This window comes from Oreochromis niloticus, linkage group LG5 (genome assembly GCF_001858045.2).
Source record: "Oreochromis niloticus isolate F11D_XX linkage group LG5, O_niloticus_UMD_NMBU, whole genome shotgun sequence".
Classification (NCBI taxonomy): Eukaryota; Metazoa; Chordata; class Actinopteri; order Cichliformes; family Cichlidae; genus Oreochromis; species Oreochromis niloticus.
This window is the reverse complement of record NC_031970.2, coordinates 11046963-11066765: the sequence shown is the minus strand read 5'-3', so window position 1 is coordinate 11066765 and position 19803 is coordinate 11046963. Positions and strand designations below refer to the sequence as shown.

General features: G+C 39.8%; 1 protein-coding gene across 4 annotated transcripts in view; it reads right to left on the bottom strand.

Annotated features, from left to right (window-relative positions):
- ephb2b (eph receptor B2b) overlaps positions 1-19803 on the bottom strand; it is a 122525-nt gene that overhangs the window by 50060 nt on the left and 52662 nt on the right. For all 4 annotated transcript variants that reach the window (XM_003447681.5, XM_005469639.4, XM_005469637.4 and 1 more), the window contains exon 3: positions 12415-13099. In XM_003447681.5, the coding sequence (XP_003447729.2) occupies positions 12415-13099 (685 nt within the window). The remainder of the gene's footprint in view (positions 1-12414; positions 13100-19803) is intronic.

Genomic DNA, 19803 nt, shown 5'->3' with positions numbered 1-19803 from the left:
GTGCAAAAAAGCCAAAAAAACAAACAAAAAACATAACACATGTTTTAGATGGTCAGAAATGCCATAGAGGTGTTTTCTCACAAAATGCCAGACAAGGCTAAAGTAAATTTGTGTAACATCTGTGTCTTAGTCGTACAGGTTTCTGAAAATCGAATAACCTACTATTAACAGGGGGGAGATGAAATGCCAAAACACAGGACGGTGGAAACACCGCTACTCTTGCTTTTCTTCTTGGAACTTTGATGAGGAAACGGGAAGGGCAGCCTTCCAAAACCATTGATTTGTAGACCTCTTCCAACTCTCTTAACCAGAGAGAGAATATACTGATTACATAAAAAAAAAAAAAAAAAACCCCTACCTGCAGTCCTATGTTGTGATTTTTTTCAGGGGCCTTCTTTATCAACTTACAATCTCTAGAACCCTGGCCTGACATTCACTATCATTGTGTCTAATACATCTAATAAGGTGTCAGAAAACCCTGCTCAATTCTAAACAAATAAAACTTTATTTCAAAGTTTATTTCAATACAGAAAAACTATAAAATACAGTAACAATGTGTTCCACTGGGAACCATTGCGGGCCTCCTAAGAGGTCAAATACCTTCTTATCAGCACACTAACAGGTTCTGGCTCGACAAGCTCAATTAGCTAGCGCTTAGTGCAGTGTATGAGAAGTCCACGCTCTCAGCACAAGTCCCATATCAACAGAACCAGGGAGATGACAGACAAGCCAGGCCCACAAAGGCCCACTTGTGGCTGTCCCTAGAAGACCAATGAATGACTAATGGAGGAGGAAGGACTTATGTTCTCAGGGGTTTTGTGATATGGCTGATAAAATCTCTCAGGTGAATGACAATGCCACTGTAGAAACTCTACTGAATAAATTACTTCCACTGAGGTCAAAATCCTGAAATGAGTTTTACAGAAAATATAGTGTTGATAGATGAGGTTAAAATGAAAGATTGAAACTGGGAATATATTAAGTATAATGTGCTGTTTTCTTTTGCATACTCAAGGATTTACTGGAAAGAGATTACACATCACTTTTGACTGGGCTTCTGTTTTGTTTGGAAGACCAAAAAGATAAACAGTGAAGTGTTTAGGCATGTCTGATAAAAGTTTTCTGATAAAACAATGACAGTATTTGTGATTGCAGATGATTTGACTGGAATAACAGTGATCCTGTTGATGCCCATCTTTCTTGCAACATAATACTGACAGATAATGAGGTGCGTCAGAGCCATGATTTCAATCATAGTCAGTCATTTAGTAATGGGAAACCTGCCTGCTGGCATGGCGTACAAGCAGATGGAATTTAAACCGTCTTTTGCCAAGTTTTCATTGGCTCTTTTCCCCATTGCCACACTTTATTAGCAATGAGGTACAATACTGTGAATGATCCGTACTTAATCACACTGCCTGCAGGCCAAATTGACTCTCATGATCTCACAAGTTTTCATGTTGTTGAGAAAACATCTTCTGGGGGCCTTGAGAGCATGACCAAAAAAACGAATGCTGTGTTCAAAATTTTAAAAACAGATCCTCTAGACTACACTTGTGCAGGATTCCTACATTGACAACGGATGTGTGCAAATGTTATGAACAGGTCATCACGAATACATGAACGATAGAACTAAGTTGTGTCCATCTCCACAAGGAAAATTTGACTGTCTTCTTCCTTGTGTAGACTTGACACAAAGGCTCCACTGAAAGAAAACTACTTAACTACAAGCAATCTGTTGAAATAGGTCATTATGGTGGAGGCAAGCTGTGAATGCGCCACATCCCCAAATCAATACGTGAATTGCTATATTTAGTAAGAAGGTCGCAAGGAGGAGTTATCAAGGCTCTAGAAGGAATGAATGACATCAATGTATCAGTGCTGTGCTTGAGTGGAGCCTGCTCATTTTAGATGCAGATAGCTTCAAAATGTCTTCTCTATTGGGGCTTACTCTCTGTGGAGTGCTGAGCTATCCCTTATGGTGGCTGAAAATGTCACATTCTGCTCAGTGTCAATGTCATAACATTAACCTTCACGGTGGTACACTGACACAGTGCAGAGAAATATATGTGCTATACAGCACATTCTTATTCTAATTATCAGTATTCTCATTTGTATTTAAATCATGCAGAATATATCTCGTAGGGAGTGTTTACATTTAATGTTTTATATAATTTAATTAGGTGGGTTGTCGATTTTAAATTATAATAATCTGAATATTAGTAATATGCGCAGATGCTACCTAAATGAGATAAAACAACATTTTAAAAACTATAATCCTTGGATCTTGTCTCTGCTTTTGGCAGATGACGGGATTCTGTTGGCTTCATCAGGTAGTGGCTTCTAGCTCATACAGAGCTCACTGCCGAGTGTGAAGCAGCAGGAATTATGGGAATTATGACCTCTAAGTGCAAAACCATGGCTCTCAGCGGCATGAGTTACTAACCCAGGTGGAGGATTTTAAGTATTTTGGGGTCTTGGTCATGAGTGAGAGGAGATTGTCAGAAGGATTGGAGGGACATCCAGATTGAAGAGAGGTGACGAGAGAGCTGGGAATAAAAGCAAAGCTGTTGGTTTACCAGTGGTTCTTTGTCCCCACCCTCACCCATACCCTAAAGAATGAGGTTGCAGATACAAGCAGTGGAAATTAGTTTCTTTTGAAGTTTGGCTGGACAAAGGCAAAATTCATAATGTAGGTTAACTATAAATCCTATATATATCCTATATATCTTATACTGAGTTAATATCGTCCCATAAACAAAGGAAATCCACTCCCTTGCCAAAGGAAGTTTATGATAAGCAGAGACATAGCATAAGTTTACACTGAGCCTTTCTTTCTAAGACTGTGCTTTTCCTCTTGCCAAATCACCGTTTAGTTTTAACTATATCTGTCTCCATGAGTACTGACAAGATCTGTCTTTTCGTTTCAGCTAAAATCCCTAGCATCGCGATGACTTTGCACAGTGGGGAAAAAAAGCCAAGACAGAGGGAGAGAAAAATCAAAACAGCCTCATTAATAACTGTGACTAATATATTCCAGACAGTTCTTTAAGCCTGTTACTTCAGAAGAACAGAGATGCCCATATTGTGGGGGGAGCCAGTAGTGGCCCCAATGTGTGCTGAGATGGTGCCATACAAAGTCAGTTAGCGGGGTGTAATGAAAACACCATGCACATGAAAATGCACGGATACCCCCGCCCCCACCCACCTTAAAAGCGAGTGAAACACTGTAAAGACCACACAGCCTTGAGATGACCACAATAAACCAGAACACTGGTCCCAGCACGAAGTGAGCATTTCCCAGGCATCAATACGCTGCAAGGCCAATCTGTGCTTTATAGTAAACACTGGCGGGTGGTTAATGTCCAACTAGAGGAGCAGGGTACGTGATTTTTCTGTTTATCCCCTTGAGTGTGTCTCTGTTTTAGTGCCTGTTATTCTCCAATCTGTCTCTCTCTTTGAGCCATAGAGTTTGATCTAAAGCTTTATGAGAGGCCACGCTTTGAGTAAACAGGAAATCAAACCTTGACCTAAAGAACCTTATAGTTCTCTCTTTTTTAGGTTAGTGCTAAAATCCAGTATTTATTGTTGAGTTAACAGATTTTCAGCAACCAATGTATTCAGGTATTCCTTGCATGGAATCCTAGTATCAAGATTTAAATAAATTAACGGTAAAAGGTTCAGATGATACTGAGTGGATAGAGTCCTTCATTATAACAAGAAGTGGCGATATCAATCAATTCCTTAGGTAAAATGAGTGTATCAGCTAAGTCTATTTTAACAGTGTGCAAAGTATGAACTGCTAACGTGTGTGCGTTATCATTCCACGGAATTAAAAGGCTACAGTTCAGCTTATTAAAAGGAAATTAAGAAGTAATTACTGTCCAATTTTCACACATGATGGGGACATAAAAACACAATTGATAATATCTCAGTACTGCACTCATGCTGTGAGGTCCAAAGGAAGCAATGTTTTTTCACCCCCACACAAGGCAGCAGCCTTTTTATTAGCTTGTTATTTTGCCACCAATAAAAAAAAAAAAACTAAAATCCCTAAAGGGTTTACTGTATAAACTGTGGGAAAATAAAACTAATCATAATGCAAAGACCTAGAGGTAGAGAGGAAGAACACGAAAGAGAGTGGGACATTGTGAGATTTCTCACCCATAAACCACGGGTACATATTATAATGAACTGGAAAGCGTATTCTAGCTGACTAGATAAGGATTAGCCAAGCGGATTGTGCCATGCCTTTCATCTTCCAAGGCATGTTTTCAAAAAAAATCTGTATCCTTTAGATGAACCCAGTTCTTTACAAGAGTGCTAAGAATGAGAAAAACCGTGTCGAACCATACCTTTTAGCCGATAGCTTGTGAATTCCATGGGAGAGTGGAACAGCTCATTATACTGAGTAATTTATTTGCTTAGCAGCAGCCCGATGGGAGGTAAAAAAAAGTTTTAACATCCAGAAAATTCTGTAAGTAGCCCATTTACAAAGCAGAGCTGTCCCCCGCAGCAATGAAACACCATCCCCCTCAAAGTGGCTTCAACAGTTAAACCAGGCCAGTATTTTGGCTGAAGTACTGGATAGAGTGACAATGTGTGTGTAGGAAACCAACAAAAAAAATTGATCTTGGAAAAAAAACATGAATTAGAGAATACGCAGTTAAGTGTCAAGTACAGACGCTGCTTATCTGTGTTTTGTAACAGCAGTGATTCTGGCTGTGACTATTTTTACTTGTGGTAGCTACAAGGTTCTAGGAATAGATAGTCTTAAGATATCTAAAATTAGGTGCAGATATACACGGTTCCCTAACTATGAAGCCTTAAGATCCTCTCACTTTCTTCTACTGTCATCTGTAGTTCACACTTTTTACTTATCCTCTGAAATATCTGATATAGCATCCAGTACATGGGCTAGTACAGAATTCAGATCGACATTCATGGCTCCAGACGCCAAAATGATGACACTGGAGATGAGCAGGTTTTTTTTCTTGCACTACTACTGTTTGTGGTTTTGAGTGAAATATTAATGAACTCTGGAGCACATTTTCTTACCACCATCAGTTTAAACTGCACGAACTTTGGTGATCCTCATCCGGCACCATAACAAAGTTACACCTGAGATCAAATCTAGTTCTATTAAACCTCCTAGGACCTGGCGTCCACATATGCGGACATCACATTTTGGGTTATTTAGACCAAAATACTCAATTTTGCTCTACAAGGGCCTGATATCCACTTACAAGGACATTATACTGCTACTGTTCTATCGAAATTTTAAAAAAAAATATGCTCATATGTGGCTCTCATTTTTCTTAGAAACAAAAATTAGGTAAAAAAAAAATTGGTAATTCTTTGTTTTTACATTCATCAGGTCCCAATCAGCCCAAATATCAAAGAGCAATTAAAAATGCATGCCATGGAAGAGTTCGGGTCTTAGGAGGTTAAATTATTAACTTCAAAATCATTTTTCAGATCGTTTTCAGATCATTCTTGAGGTGTGATGTTTGATATAGTGAATGACCTAATACAATAATAGTGATGTGGATTTCAGCCAGAAGTCGGGAAGACACATGTAGTAACCTGGCTAAGAAAACACAGCACAGTTGTGCAGCAGTGGTTCTCAACAGGGGGGAGCTTAACTTTTCATGGGGCTTTGCTTGGAAGTGCTCAGTTTCAGACTCAAACACCACTCAGAAACCTTCCTGGGAGGCTGATGACAGAAAACTTTGCTATAAGAGTCCAACTTCTGGGTTGACATTAACCAGATGGTTTCTAAACATTATGGAATTAAATCCACAAATAAAATAAATATCAACATAAACTCCTTGATTTGGTTGTTGACATTGCTCAAACTCTGCAGAGGCTCCGGGGGTTACGTAAAGCTTGCGTGGACACAATCACCGCACTGAGATGGACAGAGATGTTGCCCTTGAATCCAAGGATACTTTCTGTTTGTTGGTTCTTCTTATTCAGTCTCAGCCTGTGGAAAGTCGTTAAATTAACTCAATCTTTTTTGTTTTCCTTTACAGCAGCAGGAAGTCCTTTCTGAAGCTAAATCGCCTTGATTGCCAACTAATTAAATGCACAGGAATTTATCTTAATGACACTGCAAGGGAGATATATCGACAACACAGAGATTTACAGTGCATGCTGACTCATGCTACAAAGTTAAGTGGCACTCACAGTGTCAAGCAGATAAACAAGTATACATTTAAACCACTTAACTGTAGAAATGACTTCTTTTTTTTTTTTTTTTTTAAATCCAAGTACTGGAGGTCACTGTATGCAAAGGAAAAAAATCCTTATTCCTCCGTATTGGTCAAATTACAAATTATGGTTCAAAAGTCAAAGAAAGCAGACTTATTTTCATTTTAACAGCCACACTTTTTCATATTATATAAAGTGATTTTGAAAGGAACTGTACCGTCTCATCTCAATGCGTACAACCAAGTAATCCCTAAGTTGAAGTCAAAACATCAGAATGACAAAATACCGCAATTATGAGGTTTATGGCATTAATATTCTCTCTCTGTGATATCTTTCTCTTCGGCTGCTCAGTGGAGATTATCTCTCTTGGTTATTAGTGCAGCATGTTGACAGGCATTGGGGCATGTTACACTGATAAGAGGAGAAGAAGAGAAACGAACTCTAGCTCTAGTCTGTCCCTGTTAATACGTCCCACCTACACTTTGCCTTTCGATTTCATTTATCTCTCTCTCCCTTCCCATCTCTTGGCCTCACCAGTGCAGCTATTTAATCTTTAAGCAAGTGAAGTTTAGCAGGGGAGAGATCTTTGTTGTTGTGTGATGCTTCTCATTTTAGATCCTATTATTGTTGTTTATACGAGTCTGCAGAGGAGGAAGCAAATATCAAATGAAATAAAAAAGCAACACAATAAACGACTGTTAGATTATAACTAAAACACCTGTCTATAATGCTGCAGTGTTCCCACTGTGCTCCCACTCAGAGTGGTCTAGAGCTTCTGAGTCTGAAACACTGTGATGCTGTATGAGACTGAATGGTCACCCTCCTGTAAAGTGATCAAGGGTTTACCTCTGTGTGAACAAGCGTGCACACACTGTGGGCATAAATTACATGTGGCACTTTTAACCAGTGTCATGAACACTGTTTTTTCTCTACTCTCACTTTTAGATTAGCTGCAATGTAGGTCAACAGCACACAACACAAGACACCACAATTTTTTCAACGTTGACCGAGTTCTAATATATCATTGAAAGAAGCAAAAAAAAAAAAAACAAGGTCACTGATACTCGAGAGGGATTCCTGTCTTAAACAGTGAGCTCAATTGTTTCTCTTTTTCTGTGTTTTTTTTTTTACCAGACAGATGCTTGATCCATCAGTCTCCCTTAGCTGAGAGAGGATTCCTCTAACAGGACACGGGTCGAGGACATCTGAGAGACAACACATGGAGATGTTTTGACAAAGCCCTGGCCTCGTCTCTGATGAGAAAGAGTCCCATATGGACGGATCTGTGCACTGCACGGCTCCCATTTCCAGAATTGCCTGTCCAAGGCAAATTAATCACGAATAAATCCATAAGGTCTCAGAGTTGTCACTCTGCCTTGCTTTCTTGGAGAAATCCCAGAAAACTATCTATAGTATCTTGGGCCTCATAGTGAGACAGGTATAGGTGTTACAAGCAAGAAGCAGACCAACAGGAAGCTCCAAAAGTCAAGGAGAAGGCCAATAATGTGAAAAGAGGTGCTGGGATTATAAGAGGTCATACTGTCTGAATTTGAGATTCAAAAGATGGTGTGGGATAATGAGGAGTGTGACGGAGGGGCATATGGAGCAGAGCCCGGCATGTGCAAAACCATGTGGAAAACGTTTGCAGGCTTAACAGGCCATGATCTTTGAATTCTGAGAGATTCGCAGGGATCGCGGGGCACGTTATCACATCCACATATGATAAATGTGCTGTGAAAATGAGAATAATAAAGTGCATGTGTATGGGTATACAAATGACTGCTTACTGTTATTTGCTTTGTGTACTAACAACACGGCTGTGTTTTGACAGTTTTGTCTTATTAGACTCTCTTTCCTCTTATCTGGAGCTCCCTTAACTCTTCTTGTTTTTCACCCTTTTTGCTGCTATATGGATGTGTGCAGGGTGCAGAACAGACAGAGAAATAGAAGACCAGCAGACAGAAAAAAAAAAGCACCTGGCCATACTGAAATCCCATCACAGTGGGGAAGAAGGAATAAAGGCTCCTGAATGTTCCCTGGGGCCCTCTGGGAACAAAATGACATGTCTTAGAGCTCGTCTATTCACCTCCTGCTGTTACAACATCCTACAATGTGTACAGACCAAAGAGGCCGCCTCTATCAAACACACATCACAATCCTTTATTGGATCCACGTTTAAAAGAAAAGGGGGGGAAAAAGAAATCAGTAATGGAAATTAAGGGATGCCGCTTATGATGCAGATATTAAGTCATGTTGTCTGTGATGCCATTTAACAGGCAAATGTTGCAGTAATGAACATCCGCTGAGGCACTAATTTGTATTCCTTATGTTTAACTAAACAGCTCCTAACAGCAGCCGAAGCAGCCATCAATCCACAAGAATAAGTGTGGCTTTTACTTTAACATAATATTGTGTGAATGCCAATTGTGTAGGCAGGCTGTTGACATTTTGGTCTCTCTTTCTTTTCCTTATTTTCTCCCACTCTCTCTCTCCCTCACTCGCTTTCCTCCGTTACTGCAGCCCAATGCAAACCTTCCCTCATCTTTGTTTGCACAATGCACAATGCAGCAGAAGCCTTGAGGGGGTGTGTTTGTTTTGTTTTGCTTTGTGTCTTGTTCCACACAGAGGACAGCCATCCAGTCATCAGCATGGCTGTTCCCCACGTGCACTGTTAGTCAATTAGAGCTGCCATTAAAGACAGAGGCACCGAGGGAAATAAAGGCAGCGGCGTGGATTTGTCTGTGCTTTGCTGATTTCCATCCTTAAAGCCTCTCCAGACGAAGAGGCTGCAATAATTGGGATTCTGACAGTGGGTTAGGGGGACTCATTTCCTGGTTTCGCCTCCTCCCCACCACTTTTCCATGCAATCATGTCTATCCAATCATGTCCGCCCAGCACCTACCTTTGCACTCGATCCCCCTAACTCTCTTTATCTATAGCCACATTTGGCTGAAGAATTACTGAAGCCTTTCCTCCTTAATCTAATTGCTCTGGTGTAACTGCAGGAACATTGCTTCCAAGCACCTACTACCGATGATGCAGACCTCACCAGGAGACAGACTTGTGTTGTTTCCAATTCTTTTCAATGTGACCTAAAACACATAGTTCTACTATTAGTAATAATAAACAGTATGTCTAAATACTGGAGTAGTTGCCAATATCTGGTATCTGGTATATCTGGTAGATATCAGAGTTACAGAATATTACTACTCCAACAAATCTGGGCCACAAGGGTACACAAACTGCTACTTCTTTTACAATACTTTTCTTTCTCCTTAGATACAGTGACTATCAAAATCATCGCCAGACATAAATCAAGTTGTTGTTATCACTGTGACAGATTGTCTCCATCTGAATCTTCACTCCTCAATAACATGAGCCACACTCCCACAGTCGAGACCCTTGAACTCACAATAGCATGGGGTTAGATGATCAGATTACACTCAGGAAAACACACATGGGCATTGTTAAAGGAGATTGCAATTCCACCCATGAACATGGCTCTCATTGTGCCCCACTGAAGAGAATGCTTTTCATTCTGGAGCGAACAGCAAGGGCAAACAGGACCTCATGTGTCTCTATGGTGCACCATCTCCTCAAGGCTCTGAGGGGAAATCAGATCTTTCTCGTCAAGGCCAGCTCTACTGAAAGGGTCTGGTATGGTTTCTTCACTCATGGCACTTCTTAGAGAAGAAACTTAATCTCACTTGTAAGACAATTGCAGAGAAAAAAAAAAAAAGACCTCAGCAATTTGATGTAAGCACCCCATTCTGCTGTCAATATTTTGACAGATTTCATGACAGCATAATTATTTGCCGGGATCCCTGCCAAGGGTTTAATTGTTACATGCGTAATTACACGTTTAGTTGAGGAGATGTTGGTACAAAGCACTGGTTGCATTATTACTATTAAAGGACAAATAGTGTCTTTCATCTTGCCTCCTTTATGCTGTCTCTACGGCTCCATAATCCCCTCATGTAAGAGGATACCTTACGAACCCTCTGAGGGCACCTCTCACAAATCAATTCATTACCCCATAATATCGGCAGGCATATGCGCATCTTTCATAGATCAATTCATTATCCAACTTCTGGCAGCTGAAAGGCGGTGGCTGACCACAGTTTAATGTAGTGATATCAGTTTGCAGTGTTCAGGAAGATGACTAGAGAGCACATGAACTAAAAGCAGTCTTCCATCCAAAAAGGCTTCTGACCAATCGGGGAACCACAACACAACATCTTTTTTTAGTCGTAATGGTTTTATGTCCTTTCTTGGTAAAGGACACACTTCCCAATTGTTTGTGCTGAAGCTCATAATTATTGTATAGAGCCATAAAATCCATCTCTGTATCATTGTGCTGCGTTCCACAGCTGCACTCACAGATAATCCATCCCTCACATAAAGCTTTAATAATGAGTCAATGCATCACAGGATCAAGGGAAACAGAGGGAAAAAGAAAATGGTGAAATTCTGTGCTCATGTAGTGTATATATGCTTGCCAGAATAACCGCCAGTACCCAAATCTACATATAACTTTCACTGCCTAAGTGGTGCTGAAGACGAAAAGGGAAAATTGGCCATTAAAAAGGTTTTATCCTAGTTGATCCTGACCAACAAAGTCAGTGAACAGAAACTGAGAAATAAATATGGAGGCAATCAGACAGAGCAGGCAAAATGCAGTGAGGATATGAAGTGGATCAACATACTTTCCCTGAGTGGACAACATTTAATTGTATAATCCCATTTAGCTCAAAAAACACCATGACTGAGGACACCCCTGAGATGTTCCAATCCACCACATGCAGTGAATTACATGTAGGTCAGAAAACAAGCAGATTAGTGTAATTATGCAGGGATGTGGATCAGAGTAGCTTGCTGCACCATCTTCACATGCCTCTTATTGGCCCATATTCCTTAAGGAGGAGCCGCTGCCTGTCCCCATTAGTAGTCCTTGAACAGGCCTGACAGTGTTTGGGGAGGCAGCACCCATCAAGTTTTTCCCTCCCAGCACACAGGCGCTGGGGGATGCGCTGTAATTACAGGTGCACATAAGAGAGGCAGCAACACACCGTTCTGAAATGCAGGTGGGTGGTTTGTTGTGCTGAGCTGGATCAGCACTGCTGCAGTCTGCAGGTTACATGCTGCCGTGCTGCTTCAAGTGATCAACATCTCTAAGCACGCTGACCAAATGCCACCTGCCAGAGTGTGGATAGGGCATGACACAGGTAAATGTTGGCTGCATTGATGTTTTGAAAAGCCAAATCGATTTGCCTGAGAGGGATTCCAATTGACAGGAAAATGTGTGCAATTTTGAAAAATGTCCTCTTTGTCCCACCGGTTGGGAGGAGGCATACTACAAATAGAAGAATCTTACAGATTCAAAATTGTTGGTGGCATTTGAGTGTGTGTGTGTGTGTGTGTGTGTGTGTGTGTGTGTGTGTGTGTGTGTGTGTGTGTGTGTGTGTGTGTGTGTGTGTTTGTGTGTGGTCTTATTTAAATATCTGTTGAACTTGATCACTGTGAACAATATGCACAGAGATGGGTTTTTCTCTGGGAAGAAGCTCAAATGCCTAAAAGCACTAATATTAAGAAAAAATATATACATATGGAATAATGAATGTATTCATACAGGAGATAAAACAAAACAAAAATCACATACTGATTGTGTATAATTTAAGGATACATTTAAAGCACTCATTTCTGACTGAAAGGTCTACTCTAAATGTTCTGCAATTTCCAGAGCAGGAAAGTTAATAAACAACTGCTTCTCTGACAAGCAGTTATGATTTTAAACCAAACACCTGTGTTGTTTGGTGCTGCGATTCACATCCTTTTATGGCAGCTCAGAAAAACTCAACATGTTCTGTAGTCATGACTTCCAGCAGTAGCTGTGTAGTTTAAGATCAAACGCCAGCAACTATTATTTCTGCTGGAAAAAGGATAGGATCATATTTTATATGGAAATGCACCAATGTTGAATAAGCTATGCATAGAATATGTACCTCCCATCATATTCTTGATATATTACCTAATACCATTTTATAGTGTCAATTACATTGTAATAAATAGATCTTGGAACAGCTTAGTGCACTACAAGAGATAAAAATTGCAAGGACTATATCCTTTAGTTGATGGAGTACACTGTTATGACAGAGAAGACTGGTTAACTAGGCTTAGGAGAAAGCAGAGAGCAAAACATACCTCGACAAACAGTCCCATTTTCCACAGGCTCATTCCCAGCTTTGCACATACAGCGCCCGATAGGTACCATCCACTCTCCATCGCCGTTGCAGTACAGCTTAATAGGCACATCCACCTCCTCTGCATTTGGGATACAAACCCCTCTTGCTGCCACAAGGGAGGTGCTATCTGCTCCAGATATTGTCTCCTGGAATAATGCCCCATTAGTGATTATACGAGGACACTTCCGGTAGAAGACACGAACAGCGATGAGCGACATGCAGCCGCCATAATCTTGGAAGGCCAAGTAAAAGCCATTCCGTGACACTGGGCCAAAGCTTCGAACCTCAGTGTTAATCTTCATCACTCTGCCCCCAAGGTCCACCTGGGAGAAGCTCTCATCTGCTGCAATGGTGTCAACCTTGATCCAGGGGTTCTCCATCCAAGGTGGTGATGTTCTGGTGGCTGAATCAGAATCAGATTCATAGTAATATAGGTTAAAAGTCTCTTTACAGGAGCCTGGAACATTAGGAATGCTACTGCAGTCCCTAACAGAGAACTTCATCTCCACGTGGATTCGCTGCGCACCGCGACGCCGGATGTATTTTGTCCGTACCCAGTTGTTCTGATTGGTGTCGAAAACATTACAGACTTGGTACGTCCGGATGGTGTTCATGTTTTCATCATAACCGCTCACCTCTTCCCACTGTTGATCAAAGACATGGAATAAATTTTGTGTCAGCTTTCAAAAACACTTTGATTTAAATACATTAAAACAAAATAAAGCAAAAAACCTGCAACAGAGACACTCGTAAGCCATATTCAATTATGTTTTCTGATCATTTCTAATAACAGAAATTATCATCAAGTCCCGGAGCTACCTAGTTTCCAGCAATAACAGGTATGTTTTCATTCACTTCTAATAACTTCAATTACTGGGAGTAATCAGCTTAAAACAATATTTTGATTCTAATGACTGCGTGGTAAGAGGAAACATAATATCTCTAATAACTTTACAAGGATGCATTCCACTAGCTTAAAGAACAAATGAGAACCAGCCCTCCCAGCATGTTCAAATACGAGTATTACCTTGAGAAAAGGAAAAGCCTTCTCCAACTTCTCAAGGTAGTTATTAAGAAATTAAAGTATGTTTCATGCTTACTTTGAATCATACTTAACTTCATTTCATTCGATACAGTCAATAAAATAACAGTTTTCAAAACAATAGTAGCAATAGTAATAGAAACCACTTCCTCTACTGAAAAAAGGCTCACTCTTCAGGGCTTCTAAAATGTTGCCCAGTTATTCCTAACGCTTAATTTCTGGTCAGGGTATGAATTGAGTTTCAAGCTTCATTGGGCAGCAGTTTGTTGAATGGTAAAGTCTGTCAAGGGTTAAATATAGCATTTAAGAGTATGTGTTAAACTTTTAGAAATAATCTCATTTGGGAAAAATAAATGCATTTCGGGTGGTTATAGAAAAGGAAATCTTTTTCCACAGGCTTAGACTTCTTATATTCGACTGCTCCTTCCCATTTTCTCAGTAAAGAAATATTTCACATGCTATACCGCTCAAAGAGAAATTGGAGATGTGACATTAGTCACTTGAACACAGCAGAGAGGCTCTGGTTTATATGATAGCGTGTCCTACTTTTTTTTTTTTATTGTAACTTAATAGGACACATTCATAGCACATGCTCTTATGGGGTATTGAAAATGTAGTGAAAGCGCCTTTCACTATGGTGAAGCACTGAGAAAACATGACATGAATTTTCCACAATCAAAGTCACACTAAACTAGCATAATCATATTACACAGGTAATCATATAAAGAATAATCAGGGGGCAAATTTTACTCCAGGTTTTTTCAGTATGCTGTTCCACTTCAAAGTCCACATTCTGCACACCAATTTAAGTTCTCGCTCCAGCTATACAGAGTCCAGATGCAGCCTCTGTGGATTTCCTGCCCCTTGGCTAAGGATCAAACCAGCTTTAAACACCATGTACTCTAACCACTATGCAGGCCATGACCTTGACCCCAGCATCTCAGCCAAGAAAAGAATCCAGTTCTCACCCCCATGAACCACTTTGCATTGGCTGCTCCCGCTACGGTTTCTACCATTCTTCCTCCCCCTTCACTCTTCACTTCACAGCTGATATAATTTCTCAAATTAGTGCCCACTTAGTGAGGATTTTGACAGATTTTGACGGTTTGGGAGAAAAAAGTCACCCCTCCTGTTACAAACTTGCATTCTATCAAACACTTTTACTAATTAAAGCAGCTTTAGTTCTTAATTCCCATGTCCCAATTAATCATTGCTAGTGTAATGCTTGGCGTGACCCAAACCATCACAGAAGCCAACCTAAACAGAAAAGTCTGATGTGCAGCCAAAAATAATACTAATAATGAGAGAAAAAAAGAAAGCTGCATTAAAAAATTAAATAAGAGCTTAAATGGGCCTTTCATCCAGGCAGCAATGAAAAAAACGGAAGTCTCCCTATTAAAAAAGAAAAAAAGTGTTACAATTGAAATTTATATTTATTTATATTTTTCTTCTTGACTATCTATATACAAATGAATTTCTAGCGTTAATCCTTATTATTGATTATCTCACTATAATTATGAGCGTTTCCCTTCTGGTACCTTTAGAGATCAGATTAAAACCTAATTAGTTGGAAGGCATGGATGTGCTACAGTTCACGGGTGTGGTTGACGGGGGGGAAAAAAAAAAAAAAAAAATCTGTCTTTTGCCCAGTATTGGCAGACATCATCATCCCAGGTCATGAGCACCCATTGACCTTCCCACTTGTTGAGGAGCAGTAGGGAGGCTGTGGGCCAATTAAATAAGAGCGGACAGCTTGCTTGTAGTGAGCAGAGCATTGGGCAATCACAGTTTAATAAAATGAATGTGGAGACAGGTGGGGGTTGCTACTAATGAGGGATGCAGACAGGGGAAACTCCAGGAAAGTGTTGGCAGAGATGTGGGGGAAGGGTTGAATCTGGCTAAAAAAGACCCCAAACAAAATGTGTTTTGATGAAGGGCCCCTTTTTGTCCTGTCACGGCCTCTTTGCCCTGCTTTCATCACAGCCAGTGGAGGGAAGCAAATGGGGCATAATAAGACCCTAACGATCAAGCGCAGAGTGTGAAATTAGAAGAAACGTCTTCATTTTCACAGCTTTTTCCCCTGGCTCTTCACGGAGAGTGCTGTAAAAGGGTGGTCATGTGTTTTGAGTACAGCAGGTGAAGGTAGCACTGATGGAGGATGTCTAGAGAGATTAGATGGAGGGAATGAGCTGTCCTCAGATGACGATGGAAACAAAAACTCCTATTCATTGTGCCAAGATCCTGATACATTTGGCAAAAGTTTTCTCAGCAAAAGTCAACAAGCAATGGAATAAGCGCACCGAACAGTACACTAATAGACCGTAAAATAAGCTCCTTTGCATTTGTGCATGATTTGGGGTAATTTTTCAAAACTGTTAGACATGATACTGCTTCAAGATAAACAAAAACTAATGGTTTTTCACGGTACACATGCTTCCTTCCTCAGAGAAACATCCTCTCATGATGAAAAACCAATGGTGTGAAACCGAATGCGCGACTGGTTCCAAACAAAAGCACACTGTTCTGTGTTTTAATTGCTCTCGTTGGGGTCCTAGCTCGAACAATCTTGGGTCGAATGGTGCAAGAAAATAGTTTCCTATGTTTGGTTGAACCTGCTGGATGTTACTCATTGGTTAATCCAAACATACTTAAACAAACACTACTATTTACCTGCATGTAATAACTGATTACTTTGATAAAAAGCAGGTTTTAAAAACTATGATAGAATCTCTGAGAATCCCTAGCAGTGGCATAGGAAAGTAAATTGTTACATTCACGGCACAGTAACTACTTTTCAAAAACACTTCTTGTTACATACAGTGTCCAGACAAGTAACTGCTCTTGTACTTTACACAGAACCTCTATTTTCCTGCCAACTGTTGTTATGTTTTCTTAACAAACTATTTACAGGTCCACTAACTGCCGAGGAGTCTGATTTAGATTACCCTGGAAAAGCAACACTGAGAAACTATTGTCTTAAACAGAAAAAAAAATGTGCAAACTTCAGCGCGTGAACTCTCTCAGGCAAATTTTCTTACAATTTCTTGAAGTAGTCTTTAGGAATAGTTCTCCAGGCTTAATTCTCTGCATTTGGTAAATTTTCACCATTGTTATGTTTAAACAATCGGATATTTTCCAGATCAAAACCTGATGGTACTTTTCTGTGTTGATGAGTCCATCAGTATAATAAAGGTCCCAAACACCACTGGCTGAAATGGAGCCCCAAACCATGACAGAGCCACCACGGTGTTTTAAATATAGCTGTAGGAACTCTGTTTGTATCGCTCTCCTGATCTCCTCGGTACAATGATGATTTATAAACACATATTTCAAATTTGGACTGATCCCTCAATAAGACCTGTTGCCAGTGTTGTTTTAGTCCAGTTTTTTTGCAGTTTGGCACACCTTAGCCTTTTATGCCCATTTCCCTTCCTTTAGAGTGTTATCTTGACAGTCACTCTTCTTTTGGGACCATTTTTGATGTGTCTTCAGCAAACAGTAGTTGCTGCAGAGCCACGTGTATCTCTCAGGTATTTTATCTAGTCTTTGCTGGATTTTCCTCCATAATTCTTAAGATCAAGACTTTTTGATACTTTTCAGCTGCTGTAGGAAGTTTCTTTAGGCCTCCAACTTCTCTATATTCTTCAAGTTTTCCAAGGAACAACACAACATGCCATGCCAGGATATACCAAGATTTTGGCCAATGGCTCTTTGGAAATCACCTTGATGTTCAGACTGTTATTTTTGCTGTTTTTCGTAGATTTCACTTGAATGATTCATAGGTTACTGTTAAGGAGCTTAACAAACAAATAAACAAAACCAAAAAGCCTCTGAAAATATCAGGTACAAGGACTGGACTGAAAATATATGAAAAATAGCCAGTGTCCAAAGAAAAACTTCCAGGACCTGCTGGATAATTATTACTCTTTTAAAAATTACTTGAAAGTCTGGTTCCTTGCAACCCAAAATATGAAGGGATGAGGGTTGGCACAAGACTTTTACACAGCATTGTAGATTGTGCTGGACTAGAGACTGCTGCTCCTCTCTTCTTCTGTAGTTATTTAAGGTGCTTCAGTTCAGTGAAGCTCACTGAGAGTGAGGCTCAGAATCAATATCTCTTGTGCCATTTGAGGAGAGAGAAAGAAAAGTTCACCTGACCTGCAATCCATGTCTCTTCATGACAGTATGTCTCTACTTTATCTGTAAAGCCAGGCGGAACGCACCGACAAGGCTGAATTATTGACTAGAGTAAGCCCTACAGCTCAGATTATTAACCAAAGATGGTCTTTTCTTTAAGTCCAAGGTTTCATATCTCTTCATAAGTTGTTTTTTTTTAGCAAAAATATATAAAAACTTCATTATCTGTACACATTATGTAAAAGATATTGTATACTACCTCTTGTATCTATTTACTGTGTAATTTAACAGTAACTTTATCTAAACACAATTTAAACAAAATTAGCAGGCACAGGTGTTGTTTGTTTATGTTTATGCTGTAATAAATAACCCCACTCTCCTATTTCTGATTTAAGAAAACTTTTATCCATGTTATGTCTTTGTGTAAGTGCCATATTAACCTTTCGCAAATATAAAAAGGTATGTAAAAGGGCAGAGAATTGCACCAAATACAACCAATTTAAGTGTGGATGTTAAACATTTCAAGGATCCTGCCATGGAAAATCCAGACCAGACTGCAAAACCCTCAGGATCAATGGGCTGTATTTGAATCTGCTTAACCAGCTGCTGCCAATTTGGGCATGAAATGTGATGTTTTGATTACATTAACTTATTTGAGAACTGCACTCGTGATTGACAAGTCATTAGTCAATTAGCATACCATTCCACCAATCCTTCTAACTCTAATAATATGCCAAGTTTGAAGAAAGAACTTGATGCCTATTAGTGCATGCCCATGCTATTGTACTGTTTGGCCTGTTCATGATGTTCAAACTGATGGGGGCTACTTAATCAGGTAACAAAAGGAGTGGTAGATATTGTTTATATTTTTAAAATGGGCCATTTTAGCCTACTGTTAGGTAGTCGCTAGGTATGCACGAGTCAACTTTTCTAGATCTACAAGAGACGCTATTTTCAACAAACAATAGGAAGCTTACATTAGGTGTTATAGGTACACAGAATATAAAAAGCAGGTAATGCACCAGGCATAATTCAACTTTTGTGGCTATATAATAGATGTTGTGAACTTAGGAAGTGTTAAATGGCCATTTTTGCCCATTGCTAGGTAGTATCTAGGTAACATAATGACATAATAATATCTGCTACAAAAAAACCAAAAAAAACCCACAGTGATCTAAGATGTGACAAATTTGGCTGTACAACTCCTGGTGGTCTGGGAGGAGTTTGCAGACAAAGAAGAGATAAAGAGAGATTTCACATATTCTAAAGTTATGAAACTAGAGATTGATATCATGAGCTCATCAGGAAACCGTTTACTGAGATCACTGTCAGGCTTCTTTACAATGAAGTCTTTTTGCAACCACAGAAGTTACCCTCCAAATGCCCTTTAGAAAGAATTCAGTTTTAAGGCACTTCCATGCCAGCTTCATTTTTCAGACTAAGCTAAATCCGTCTTTTAAATTGTCTGAAGCAGAACAGTCATAGTCATGTTGCGTGACCAGTGTTCAAGAACAGCACTTGCATCTTTCTGTAAAACATGAACTTAGAATACCTAACCCTCTGGACCTTGGCCCACTGGATCCTTATGTCAAGCTCAGTGCAAATAACCTTGGTGTAAAAATGGACTCTGACTTTAAGCTGAACAAACAGATTGTGTTGTGAAATCAGTTTTTTACCAATCGAGGCTTTTTTCCTAAGCTCAAGCTCTTCTTATCTTTTAATCATTTTGAGTTACACATGCTTTTATAACAACTCAACTGACTATTGTAATGCCCTTTACACATTACAATGGTCATTTACTTCTGTCAGTGATACTTTCAAGCCTTTCAACATGCTGCTGCGCACCTTCTTACCAAAACCCGTAAGATGGATCATATCTTCCCTGTTCTGGCATCGCTTCACTGGCTTCTTGTGCATTTTAGGACTGATTTTAAGATTTTATTGTAAGTTTATAAATCCCTTAATGGGTTGGCTTCCTCATATCTTGCTGATCTCATAACACCTTATGTTCCTCAAGGTCTCAGATCTGCAGATTAGCTAATCCTCCATGTTCCAAAGAATAGATTTAAGAAACTTTCTCAACCACAGTCCTTAAACTCTGGAAAGAGTTACCTCCCCATGTTAGGCTGGCCATTTTGTAAAGTATGCCTTTATTCTTCAGCTTTCAGA